This window comes from Oryzias latipes, chromosome 1 (genome assembly GCF_053564925.1).
Source record: "Oryzias latipes strain Hd-rR chromosome 1, Olatipes_Hd-rR_3.1".
Lineage (NCBI taxonomy): Eukaryota > Metazoa > Chordata > Actinopteri > Beloniformes > Adrianichthyidae > Oryzias > Oryzias latipes.
Window position 1 is genome coordinate 19708924 of NC_136237.1, and position 14367 is coordinate 19723290.

The 14367-nt window shown below is 39.3% G+C and overlaps 1 protein-coding gene across 1 annotated transcript in view; it reads left to right on the top strand.

Annotated features, from left to right (window-relative positions):
• Positions 1-8646: 8646 nt before the first annotated feature.
• gna12a (guanine nucleotide binding protein (G protein) alpha 12a) overlaps positions 8647-14367 on the top strand; it is a 32494-nt gene continuing 26773 nt past the window's right edge. The window contains exon 1 of the mRNA XM_004065971.5: positions 8647-9351. Within this exon, the coding sequence (XP_004066019.1) occupies positions 9034-9351 (318 nt within the window). The 5' untranslated portion in view covers positions 8647-9033. The remainder of the gene's footprint in view (positions 9352-14367) is intronic.

The following is a 14367-nucleotide window of genomic DNA, read 5'->3' on the forward strand; positions in this document are numbered from 1 at the left end:
ATCCAACCCCTTAATGCTGAGTATCAAGCAGGGAGGCATTGGGTCCCATTTTTAATGTCTTTGGTATGACTCGGCCTGGGTTTGAACCCACGTTATAACCCCAGTTACAGAGCAGACACTCTAACCACAAGGCCACTGAGTGGTAAAAGTGCCCTGTGTAACCAAGGCAAACAGGCGCAAAAATCCAGGCCCAAAACTCAGTGAAGTTCTGGAGGAACTCAACAAGCTGAAAAAGGCCCACGAAAACCTCATCCAGGACAAAAAAAGGCCAGAGTCTTTCTAAGGTGGTAGCTCTTGAGCGTGAAAATGCTCAATTGAAGAAAGAACTGGAAGAACTTGCCGTTTCAACTGACACCAAAGAGTTGAGAGAGAAATTCAAAAACTTAAAAGAAGAGAAAGATCAGTCGAGTGAAGAACATTTGGCCCTGAAACAGGCCAACCTTGATATGGTCTGGGAACTTGAAGAGTGCAAGGCCATGTTGATCCAACAAATGGAGAACTGTGAGAAAAATGAAGCGTGCATCAAAAAGCTGAAACAACAGCTTATTAAAGAGCAGAAAAGTGCAAAAGGAGGCAAAGGACCCAAACCAGACAACAATAAAGTCTTTGAGGACCTTAAAAGAAAATATCAAGTCTCAAGAAGAAAATGAAAAATTAAAAGCAGAATATCAAGTTCTGGTTGATAAATTTGGAGATTTAGAGAATGAAAAAGCTGACTCAAACAAGAAACTGGAGGTCTCTGCTCAGCATGAATCCACTATCGCTGAGCTGAAACAGCAACTGAAGACACATGAGGAAGAGAAAAAGGCACTCCTTGAATTGATCAAACTCAAGGAAAAAGAAGCAGAAGATGCAAAAAGGGAGTTGGAAGAACTGAAGGCAAACAAAGACAAAAAACAGCAATTGATGTCAAAGTTCAAAGAAACAGTGAGGGAAATCAAATGTAAAGAACAGATGATGATGGAAGACATCAAAAATCTGGAAAGCCTCCTGCCAGAGATGAAAAAGACAACAAGCTCTGATGGTGAAAACAGTCTCTATACAGAGTGACTCTGATGCTGTGGAAACGAAAACAGTCTCTGTACAGACTGACTCTGACGGAGACAAGAAAACAGTCTCTGCACATAGTGACTCTGTGAATCAAGAATGCATCACAAAAGAGGGAGAAACCCCAAATCCCAAAGACCCGACTGGGGAAAAGACAACAGAGGTTGGAAAAACAAACTCTCCTGACACAGACAATGATGGAAGGGCTGGGAAGGAGAGTGATGGAATAAAGAAAGAACCTCAAGAAATCCAAGAGGAACTCTCTGTCAAGAACCTCGAAAGCAGGGATAAAAAAGAACAACAGGCTGAAGTAGAAGTGAAACCAAAGAAAGGAAAGAAGGTCAAGAGGTTTTCCTTCACCAAATTTTGCCGCAGATTGTTTAGCTCAAAAACGTAGAGCAAGCGACTGCGCAGACTTAAAAAAAGGGGCTGCATGGTAAGGCTTGCATGTCTGGGAGGTCCAATTTCCCCCCCATGACCAAAAATAGAAAACATGTCAATCAAGATTCGTCAGGCTTTGACACTATGTGCAGTGACTGAGTTAAACTTTTTGGAATTTTTTTTTTAATTGAAAAAAAAAACGGGCTGCGTGGTTAAATTGGCGTTTTCTTTCCATGCGTGTGTGGGGTTTTCTCTGGGTACTCTAGTTTCCCCCCACAATCAAGAAAAATGCATTTGGACTGTACAACAATCACCGCTAAAAGGACTTCAACATCTTCTGCATCCTCTTTTAGATCAAATAAACGGACTTGAACCATTTCCAAAAAAACGGGCTGCATGATTAAATTGGCGTTTTTTTTCCATGCGTGCGTGGGGTTTTCTCTGGGTCCTCTAGCCACCACCAACACCCCCCCCCCCCACACACACACACAGAAAAAGTGAAAATCAAGATTCTTAGATGTAATGACACAAGCCACTGGTAATATCCAGGAAAACATTTAAAAAGATTTTTAATAACACTTAGTTTTGAAATAAATTTAACGAGAGTGTTTATTTCAAGCCATTTATTAAAACTGTATTAGGTTTTATTTCCATTTATTTATGAAAATGTATGCAATATGTAATAATTGCTTTTAGTTTGTAATTTAAGAAGTAAAAATAAATAAACAAAAAACATATAAATAATCCAGCCTCAGAGAGTCACAAACCCCTTGTACTTTCTGTGATGGTCCCAAGCCCATAGAAATGGAAAGGGTATACATGCTGGTTGGAATACAGGCTTTTCGTTGCCTTCCGTTTTCAGTCAAAAAAGCAAAAGGCACTGGTAGATGGTACTATGGCTTCAGCTAGACGGGATTCAACTCCCCGCAGTGTCCTTGAAAATTCTTTGACTTTGACATGAAACATCCAGGTAAATAGTCTTCCAAAAAAGATTATTCTAAAGTTTTAAGTATTATTATGTGTTGATAAAGACTTGTTTAGTGATTGTTGGATATTGCAATATTAAATGTATATCATGTAAATGTATTGTTTTTTTAACTCAATTGCTTGCATTGGTTTGTATTATGCATTATGATTGTACCAATGTGACACTTTTCCCCCCTTAAGTTTCAGATAGGAGGAGGCAGCTGATGTTCCTGGAATTGCCTTTTCATGTGAAACCAAAGATTGTGCTCCAGTTGAAAAATGCTTTAACCTCTTCTGTTCCAGAAAGCTTTAACTCATTATCTGATAATCACTGAGCTCCAAATGTAATGCACCTGCACGCTGAAGACGATATCTATTTAGAAAATTAAGTGTGAATAGTCAATTTCAATCTAACTAACCTCCCAAAAAAGAAAATTAAAAATCCCATAAAAGCCATTTATATAGTATATGAACTATGAACACAATTATTATATGTATTATCATCTTATAAGGTATTTGTATAAAATTGCAAATAGTAACAAATACTTTATAAAGGATTACCAAATGCTAAAAAATGTTTTTATAATCAGCTTAATACCACATTACTCATGCTTGTTAATTTCTTATAAGTAGTTTATTAAGGAATATTTCAATGTATTTATAAACAGCTTATTTAAACTTGTAAGTCAGTTGTAAGATTTTACAAATGCTATTTAATGTACTTACAAGCAGCTTAATAAAACATTAGTAGTGCTTGTTAAAGTCTTATAAATGGTTTATTAAGGACTTATCATAAAACATTAGCAAAATACTTGAGGTTTTTAAATTTGCCTCATAGTGCAGAAAATATGGGACATTTATTTTTACTTACAACTACTGATGCTAAAATATTCACAGAAAAGCATGGATGAGCAGGAGCTAGATAGATCTGCAAATGAAGTTTAATGGGAAAACTTATGTAACAAAGCAGCTTCTTTGAAGACATTATTATTATTATTACATCTTATTTAATATTTTTGCAGGTTGTTTTAAATCCATTCATCTATTGAGCACAAGCCCACTCCGTGTGGGCCAACCATTTCTTGACGTCAACCTAGAGTTGGCCTCAGCAACGTGTCTGCATTTTACCCACAGAAACAAACAACATTCAAACTTTTGCAAAGACATGTGCACATTGTTCAGATAGAATGAAACTGTTTTTGCCAAAAATCCCTGGCTCCAAAGAGAAAGTGTGTGTGTGTGTGTGTGTGTGTGTGTGTGTGTTAGCCAGGGGCCGGAGCTGACAGCAGACTCTTCTTGGAAGGGGCTGTTCCTCACTTATCGATGTCACGATGTGAAAACACCTTGTTTTCGTGGGTTGGGAGGGGCTGGTGCTCAGAGCGCAGGTTTTTAAAGGAATACTCAGAAATGTGTAAACGGATCAAAATACAGCTTTAGGGTTGTTTTTAGTGAGGAATCAACATTATAATACACTTAAAAGCTAAAAAAAAAAAAAGTATTTTGCATAGTTTGTGGGTGTATCGACATGGGGATTGCTGTCATGTGATTGATTATTCTTTGGATGTAACTCAGCATTCTTTGTCTTCCAAACATGAACAGAGTTCTTACCAAAAAGTTTTATTTTGGTTTCTTCTGACCAAAGGACATTCTCCCAATCCTCTTCTGGATCGTCCAAATGCTCTCTAGCAAACTTTAGACGGGTCTGCACATGGACTGGCTTCAGCAGAGGGACACGTCTGGCAATGCAGGATTTGAGGCCCCGGGCAGCGTAGTGTGTACTGATGGTAGCCTTTGTTATTTTGCTCCCAGCTCTCTGCAGGCCATCCACTAGGTTCCCCCATATAGTTCTGGGATTTCTGTTCACCATTCTTGTGATCATTTTAACACCACTGGGTGAAATCTTATGGGGGGCCCCAGATAAAGGGAGATTATTAGTGTCTTCCATTACCTAATATTTGCTCCCACAGTTGATTTCTTCACACCAAGCTGCTTACCTATTGCAGATTCAGTCTTCCCAGCCTCGTGCAGGTCAACAATTTGGTTTCTGGTATGCTCAGACAGTTCTTTGGTCTTGGCCATAGTGGAGTTTGGAGTGTGACTGTTTGAGGTTGTGGACAGGTGTCTTTTATATAGATAATGAGTTCAAACAGCTGCCAGTAATACAGGTAACGAGTCAAGGACAGAGAAGTCTGTGAGAGCCAGAAATCTTGCTTGTTTGTTATTCTTTAAAAATCCCACAATGGGACTTTTTTTTATCTCATTTACTCTCTCAAAATTACAGGAGTCTCATTTTTTTAAGTGGGAGAAATTGCACAATTGGTGACTGACTAAATACTTTTTTACCCCACTGTAAAAACAGTGTTACTATAATGGGTCTTCATGCAAGGGAATGGGTACTGCTGCATTTTTACAGAGCAAAGAGTCTGGCTTTTTTAATAAGAACCACTGTAATATTCTTGTCGTGAACTTTTCTCAATTTACTCCATTTTACATTGTTAGAATTGTATGTGTGCCTGGGAAAGAAACCAAGGGACTGATCCAGAACTTCCTTTTGATGGAGTCTCTATCTGTAAATATGCACATAATTGTAGGACTACAATGATGTGCCTCTGCAGGGAAGTCAAACTGGTTCTTAAAAAGGTTCAAATTTGAACACACTTGAAAAACAGGCAGATAGTTGTAAGAGCAACAGCTTTAAGAGTTCTCTTTGCTGACATTTTTTTTCTCATTTCCCCACTAACAAGCGTAAAAGCAATGGAAGTTTCTTGCATCATTTCAATTTTTACTTTTCATTTACAGAGAAGCCTGGAGTCAGATAATCACTAAAGCAACACCACATTTAGTGGATTCTGTGTGAGCTGCTATACAGCAGTATTCACAAAAATGTTGCAGTGTCTGCAAAAATAGTTCAGAACAACTAAAACTAGTTGAATCCTCTGCGAAACCTGCTAAATATGCAGGCATAAAGTGAGTTCTACTCCAATCATGTTTTGATCTATCGTAAAAGCGTTGTGGCTCTAAGTTAAAATGAATTCATATTTTGTGTAAACTAATCTTGTTTTGTCCTCTCATTTCTGTCAGGTGGGCCCCACCCCCACAAATACCAGATGACTGGTTAAATTCACACAGAACAATATAAAAGCTCAATACTCAAAATGGGAACTCACGGTGACACAAACAGCAAAGGAGAATTGAACTAAAATGTTTTAGACAGGGAACTGGCATGATAGCATGTTAGCATGTTTGAGAAATTATTGCTCATTGCAGAACATCAGTTCTATGACTGAGAATTTAAAGAAACTGTTTGATGTAGATTTCAGCTTTTTTTAAAAGAGGTACATCTAGGGACCACAGTTGCTGTCTGCGTCAACACCTAGCAATCTCTGTGTTCACTCACTGTAGACAGTTTGTCTTTGTCTAGAATAAAGCTTTGTGAAAATGTAAAAAAAAAAATATGGTGGTATTATGTATGACTATTGACTATGAATTTATTTATTTTATAAACTCCCCTCCCCTGAAACCTCCTTACAATTCAAGTACCCAGTAGATGTGTGTGTGCCAGTGTCCGTCCAGAGGAATGGAGGGAAGCAACACCTGTAAAGTCATATCCAAAAATGTACCATTATTCCAAAATGTGCACCTTAAAAAACATAAAAGTCACAATAGGTCTCTGTGGGCTTCTTTGTGCTCAATTCCAGTCTTTTGGTCTTCCTGTCCTCCATGTTTCCCTCGTTACCCCTTCCTGATTCAGCTCATAAATGTACATGCAAAAGCCTACTGGTACATTTGTTTAAATGAGGTGTGTTGGAGCAGTAAAAGTACAAGGGAAACCTTAGAACTATAGTTAGAAAATGTTGTATTTAATTAAATGATGATGAGGGTAATACATTTTATAGTACAAGCCCATGCATTTATCTGTCCCTCTGAGAACAACCTGCTTTAATGGGCCCCACCTCAAACCCTGTATCCAGCCTTTCTTAAAAATTAAAGACTGCAATGGCAATTACTCTGATGTAAGGCTCAAAACTTTATGATTTGTTTGTTAATTTATGGTTTACACCAAATATTGAATCATAAAATACTAATAGGGGAAATGTGCCTCTAGTACTGTTGCTGTTTCACCATTTGCATGTCCATGGTTTATGAGGTTTAATGTTAAAATATTGACTTGTTTTATATAAATTATGAAACGTGTGGTGTATAATTTATGTCAATAATTAAACTACCTGTGACTGATGAAGGCAAGGAAAATTACAAACAAAGTCAGGGAATTTGGGTTAGTTAAGGATTAATAGTAAAATGTACAAATATAATGTACATTAAATGGACCACAAAGAACAGTTTAAAATATTTCTAGACTAAAGGATATAAAGCTTTTTTTATTGTTTACTTTTGTTTTGTTTTAAACTTAAAAAAAAACTATGTGAGATAATAAATATATATTAAAGTTTTCTGGTTCTTTGATCTTTTAGACATATTTCCTTTGGCAAATGTAAAGTATTTCTTCTTTAAAAAGTATGCTTTGAAAAAGGGTATAAAAACATTTTATAAATAAATAATAATAGTATGTAAATGCTAATCTGTAAACCAGAAAATATAAAAGACTTTCATAAAACCTTGATGAATAAGAATATAATTAACACAAGCAAATAAAATTGTTGGTACCACTTATGGGAAAAACCTTGTAATTGCTAAAACAATCTGAACTTGACAAAAGGGAAAACAAAGATAAAGTTTTTGGAAAATTGACAAATAACAAACAGAAATTTCTTTTGAAATGTAGATCAATATAGCCATTTTAAAGAAAAAATAAACTGAAAAGCGACAACGTTTTTTTTGTGAGTTACAGCATGCAAACGGAAAAAGAAAGCATTACAAAAAATGTCTCTAGGGCTTGGTTAGAGGGGGGGGGGGCTACTTCACTGCAAAATCCTCAAGACTATTAAGGCAAATGTGCTGCCTAGTGTTAGAAAGCTTTTACTCATAGCTGGCCTGGAAACAAACAGTCAAATTTTCCCCAAAATGGCTAAGAGTAAATCATTGGAATGTTCTGAAGAGTCTTTCAAAAAGCCCTGGTCGAAATTATGTCAAAAATGTGTGAATAAGATTAAATATGAGGTCCAGAGAAGACACACTTCAAACCTGAGACAACTGACAGATATTGCTCACAAGGAGTTAATAAGATACCTTCAGCCATGTCAGGATATGTTATTGAAGGTTACAGACATTGTATGATTGCAGTTATTTCCTTTAAAAAAAAGTCATTAAGAGAACAATAGTTTTTATCAGTTCATTTTTGAAGATTCCCTGAAACAAGTGAAATAGAAAATCAGATTTTTTTTTTTTAAATGCTTGAATTTTTTGTTTATTTTTTGCAACAATTTTGTCTGGGGCCATGGCCACAAAATCTATAAGAAATGATAACTCTAGACATGTCTGTACTTTTCATTTGTATTTTCTCTGTTTGCCTAAAACAGGGGTCTGCACAGTCACCATGGCGACAACCAGCATGGTGACTGTCACCACCATCCACTACTATGACGCTCCTTAGTCAAATGTGACTCTTCTATTCCCCCATTATGGCTTTTGGACTTTAGAAAAATGCCAGCATTTTCACTAAGTGTCTAGTTATTGTTCAGAGGCAGTTCTTTAACTATATTGCATTTGCATGTATAGATAAAAAAAGGTATTCTACACTAATGTTGACATGTTTTTTAAGTAGAAGGGAAAAAAATGCAGCACAATTTTGATTAAATTGTTGATTTGTATTTAAGATTATCATAGGGTTAAAGGATGTTGGCCGATTGGTTGGCCCTCACATATGTTCACCTCACTGGCTCTCTTTGAAAAAAGTTTGGACACCCCCGGTTTAGTGGGACTTGGCAGCTCTTATTGGGATTTGGTCTGTAAGAAACTGGACCAAATGGCTCTTGTAGTGGAAAAGGTTGCAGACCCCTGGTTTAGAACCACAAAATGCAATTGTTCGTTTTTTTGATTGATTTTTCTTAGTTTGTTTATGACAATCCTTTAAGAGTAGTTTACTGGGCCCTCAGCTTCATTGTTTTGTTATATAATGCAGTAAATATTTTTTGTCAGTTTTCCAAATTTGCCTGTGCTGCCTGGTTCATTGAAACAACTTCTTTGCCTTAAAACTGTAGTGCGGTGTCACCTCTCTTTGCGCTCCCCAGCGCCCCCTGATGGTAAGCGCCAGTAACGCTGCGCTCCTGTGTGACCGTCCCACCGCCTCCCGCAGGGGCTGCCCTCAAGTTCACAAACCGCATCACACAGTTGATAGACCGTCCCACTGTGAGACTATCTGTTGTGCTTTGTGGAGACAGACGGAATTTCCGATTAGCTTGAACTTTTATTTAACTCCTTACTGCTGTCTTTGTTTTCTTTTCATCCATTGTGTTTGTTTCTTTGATGGCGCGGGCTGAACAAGATGGACACGGTTTGTCTGCCGGAATGAAACTTGATAACAGTTTCATCCACTAATGTAGCCCGCATCGATTGATCCGCTGGAGACTTGTCTACAGAAAGTAGACAAACTGGCCCGTGTCTACCTCGTCAGACTACGATGAACATTTCTCCCGTGGAGTTTCGGTAAACTTTCCCCCCCTCCCCTCTCAACGACTCGCCATGTCGGGAGTGGTCCGCACTCTGAGCCGCTGCCTGCTCCCGGCCGAGGCCAGTCGGGACACGGGCGGCAGCAAGGAGGGGACCCGGGAAAGGAACGCCGCGCAGGAGCGCGAGGCGAAGCGAAGGAGCCGCGAGATAGACGCCATGCTGGCCCGGGAAAGGAGAGCCGTGCGGCGGCTGGTCAAAATCCTGCTGCTGGGCGCCGGGGAGAGCGGAAAGTCCACGTTCCTCAAACAAATGCGCATCATTAACGGACAGGAGTTTGACCAGAAAGCGCTGCTGGACTTCCGGGACACCATCTACGAGAACATACTAAAGGTATGGAGACGATTCAGGCTTGGGGAGGGATTGAATCCTCACGTGGAGGGGCAGCTGTAACGTGAGGCATAATCATCAGGGGAGCAGATTTGTTACTGAAGCTGAAAGATTTGTTATCAGTGGAGAAAAGCTTGAAGAAACAGTCATAAGTGAGAAGATTACATCTCAGGGTTGTTTTTGTTGTTGTTGTTTTTTTTACTTTCAAGACCCACTCTATTGAAAATCAATAATGTTTTAACTTGTCCATATAGTATTTTCTCTTGATTGAGGACGTATATAAATGGAAAAAAAATTAAAGTTGCATTTCAGAGTATTTTTGATTTCAAATTGTGGTGAATCAGGAGCAGACGAAAAAAATGCTGACTGAAAAAGCTTGTAGTTGTTAGGTAGAAGTTACAATCTACACGCCACTGTCTGCTTTGCTCCGTTCTGATTCATCCACCTGCAGACAAATAGATCCATGAACGTATTTGTTCTCCTCATCTGAGCTGGTATCTGGATCAAAACTGTACGGCTGGATAGCTCCACTATTGCTCGTCATTTTGTTGCACTGCTAATGTTAGGTTGGGGGGATTGAGGGGTTTCAAGCTAGAGGGAGAGAGTAAGCAAAGGGATGATGGGAAATGAAAGTAGGCTCACTACAGGCTAACAGTCCCGCCCACAACTCAGAGGTGAATTTCTAATGAACTGTCTTAGAACAGTGTTTTTCAACCTTTTCTGAGCCACGGCACATTTTAACCTTGATAAAAATCCCGCGGCACACCAGCATCCAAAAATAAAAATAAAAAAGGAGAAACTCATAGTCTGTATTGATCTACAGCCCCTCTACAATCTCACATGCATGTTTGTGATAATTATTGTGGCAGAAAAAGCTGGAAGTTGCAGCTGTTTTTTTCTAAAAGATGTAATAAAAGTTAAGTTAGAAGATTTAAAAACTGTCTGATGTGTATTCGTTGTGGTTTCAAGATGTCAAAGGAAGACTCATTGTGCGCTGAGATCCTGTCACTTTAAACCAATGCCTCATGGGAGATGTAGTGCAAACAGCCGCTGAACGCCAGACAGACTCTCTTCTCTGAGCTTCATTGTTTTGTTTAGATCCCGCGGAAAGCGACACCGCTAAATTTGAGCGTTAGCTGGTCTTTTTGTTGGAACTAAGCAACTTTATGAGCAGAATCGAAACAAGGAAGTGACGACTTTAACCACTTCTGATTGGTCAGACTGATGACGTTTGATTAAGCCTCCAAGAATGATTGGTGGAGATAGATAAAGGGGCCGTACTTTTCCGAAAACACCTGACGCTACAGCTAAATCGCGGTACCGTCATTCTTTTATGATCTTTCATATTGCCTGTTTGGATGAACAAAGAGCTGATATTCTGGAGATGGTAAATATTTTTAGATCAGTTAATGAGGGCAATTTTCCACGGCACACGCCACAGTACATTGGTTGAAAAACACTGTCCTAGAAAACGACAGCATTTTATTTTTGGCTAAAAAAAACAACGCATAATTGTAATCACCTTACCCCTGGGAACGCTTTTAAAATGGATCAAAAGATGATCGGAGTGGGACTTTAAAAGAAACAAGCCAAAGTTCATCTGCTCCTGCTCTGCTGCTTTTCTTTATCAGTCATGACGAGAAACTGAATAAAGTCCATTCCAGGTCATAGTGTGAACTTTGCCCCAGAAGACTGAAACATCCCCACGTTTCTTCTCAAAGGAACTAAATACCCTTGTTTGTACTAGATCAGCGTGCAAAAAACTAGCTGCAGCTTAGTTCACCTGAAGCTCTTCACACATATTGACACAGTGTATATTTTTATCCTGAAGTGTGTGTGATGTGTCCCTTTGTTCGCTGTCATGGCTGGGCCTCCTTCACCAGCTAAACAATACCAGACTATTCCAGAGGGATGAGCGCATCCGCCCTGAGTGCCACACAGCCCAGACACGGTGATAAGAGTCGGCCTGCATTCCCCCACAGACAAGACAGTATTCACCACCCACCTCCACTTGAAACTCTGTCCAGTCTTGGGACAGATCGTGATCATGATCCTCCTCCACCATGTCTTTGCCTCATCCAGCGTAAAACCATGACACGGCAAAAAATGTGCAAGAGGAAAGAAAAAAAAAACCAGAAGCTTCAATTCTCTTATTATTTGGCATTTCTAGTGATAACTCACTGCGGAAAGGACAAACTGGTGTAGTTTAACAGCATTTTTCATATTTGTCTTTTTGGGAATGTAGAGAGTCTCCTCCTCCATGTTTGTTTCTTTTTTATCATGCTAAAAGATCTGATCTCTTTTGAAGTCTTTGGTGTACACAAAAAAAAACACTTTACCCCATACAGAAACGAGATCTCCACTCCCGATCAGTATTTGTTTGTAACACCACGTGCACACTGGAAGCGAACGTTCAAGCAGTCACCTCCAATGAAAAGTCTATGTAAACACGCATATACAGTCAGGACCATAAATATTTGGACAGAGACACAATCTTTCTAATTTTGTTTTCTGTACATTACTACAGTGAATTTTACATAAAACAACTGCCATTGAAGTGCAGACCTTCAGCTTTTATTTCATGGGTTGAACAAAAAGATTGCATAAAAATGTGAAAAACTAAAGCATTTTTTAAACAGAATTCCTTCATTTCATGGGCTAGTAAGTAAAGTAAGTCACAAATGAAATAACTGAAAACAAAATGGTCATTACTAATATTTGGTTGAAAACCCTTTGTTGGCAATGACAGCCTGAAGTCTTGAACTCATGGACATCAACAGATGCTGGGTTTTCTCCTTCTGAATGCTCTGCCAGGCCTTTACTGCAGCAGCTTTCAGTTGCTGTTTGTTTGTGGGCCTTTCTGTCTGAAGTTTGGTCTTCAACAAGTGAAATGCTGCTCAGTTGGGTTAAGATCAGGTGACTTACTTGGCCATTCAAGAATATTCCACTTCTTTGCTTTAATAAACTCCTGAGTTGCTTTGGCTGTATGTTTTGGGTCGTTGTCCATCTGTATTATGAAACGCCGCCCAATCAGTTTGGCTGGATTCACCTGGATCTGCGCAGACAGTATGTCTCTGAACACCTCAGAATTCATTGGGCTGCTTCTGTCCTGTGTCACGTCATCAATAAACACTAGTGTCCCAGTGCCACTAGCAGCCATGCACGCCCAGACCATCACACTGCCTCCACAGTGTTTTACTGATGATGTAGTATACTTTGGATCATGAGCTTCTCCACGCCTTCTCCATACTTTTCTCTTGCTATCATTCTGGTAGAGGTTGATTTTGGTTTCATCTGTCCAAAGAATGGCTTGCATCTTGCAGTGTACCCTCTGTACCTACTTTCATGCAGTCTTCTTTGGTAGACTTGGATATTGGATGGTAGACTTGGATATTGATACGCCTACCTCCTGGAGAGTGTTGTTCACTTGGATGGCTGTAGTGAACAGGTTCCTCTTCACCATAGAAATGATTCTGCGATCATCCACCACTGTTTTCTTCCGTGGACGTCCAGCTCTTTTTGCGTTGCTGAGTTCACCAGTGCTTTCTTTCTTTCTTTCTCAGGATGTACCACACTGTTGATTTAGCCACTCCTAATGCTCTAGCAATTTCTGGCATGTTTTTTTTTCTGTTTTCTCAGCTTAATGATGGCTCCTTTCACCTGCATGGAGAGCTCCTTTGACCGCATGTTGTCTGTTTACAGTGAAATCTTCAAAATGCAAGCACGAGTCCTCTAATCAACTCCAGGCCTTTTATCTGCTTCACACATAATGACATAACAAGGGAATTGCCCACACCTGCCCATGCAATAGCATGGAAGTCAATTGTCAAATCACTTACCAGCCCATGAAATGAAGGGATTGTGTTTAAAAAAGGCTTTAGTTTTTCACATGGCATTTTAATGGCATCCGAGTTATTTTATTTAAAATTCACTGTGGTATTGTACAGAAACTGAATTGACTGTATGTTGTCGAACTCTCACATTTACGCGTCGCTACCCAACTTTTTCTAAGTCCTCTTTCATGCTCTACTTAAAAAAAGTGTAGCCAATCAGGGGTTCATATTCACTAGACACGTATTGGTAGTGTTCTTTTCAATTCATGGAAGTGCACACCGTTGGAAAAGTGATCATTAAAGAGAATTAATAATTGCGGTTTGTACCTGGACAGAATTCTATGACAAGTCTTTCATAAATTGGGATAGAGCTGTGAAAAAAAAGCCTGGAACAAGATTTGTGAGATTTGAACCGCTTCAACATTTCTTACCAAGCCTCTTCCAACTGTGTGTACATGTTGCTAGTATCAGGTAGTGACAGTCCAGTTCAAAAATGCCCGTTTAGTGCGTTCTTGAATGCGCACCACATCCTCAGTTTGTACGTAGCTTCACAATGATGCTTTGGTGTGTGTTCAACCAGCAATGTAGCTTAATTTAATTTTACCTGTATGTGTGTAAGGGTCACAGGTGGGAAATATTCATTTCTGCCAAGAATTTCTTTAGTTGATCTTTGTTCGCAATCATTTAGCATTTGTTTCCAGCATTTTCCTGCACGCAGACATTTCTTTGAACCTCCAACACAGAAGGAAAAGGGTTCAACACTTTTACATTTTCTCTGGAAAATCCTTCGTGAATTGCTTACATCCACAGAGCGGTGAATCAAACAGTTTCTATCCGCCGTCCAGTCAGACGGGGGAGTTTCATCAAAGCTTTTGCCATCTCTGATGTTCTTTTGCCTTGGCGTTTGGACGATCTGACAGCTGCAATAACTAATGTGTTTACTCACCATTAAAGCCGCTTTTGCAGCAGACACTTCAGGTCAGTGGGGAACAGTCTGAAGTTACCTTGTTTAGTTCTCCGCTGGTAGGTAAACTGGCAGGAGAGCAACAGTTGACTGTGTCATATTGTCACTCACCAACAGAGCCAACTAACACCATGAATGCAAAAGTCTTCAGTCTATCTGTTGAGGTGTAGCAGGAAGAAAACACACAGATGTGTGCACTTTGGTTTGAGAAGATAAAGACCA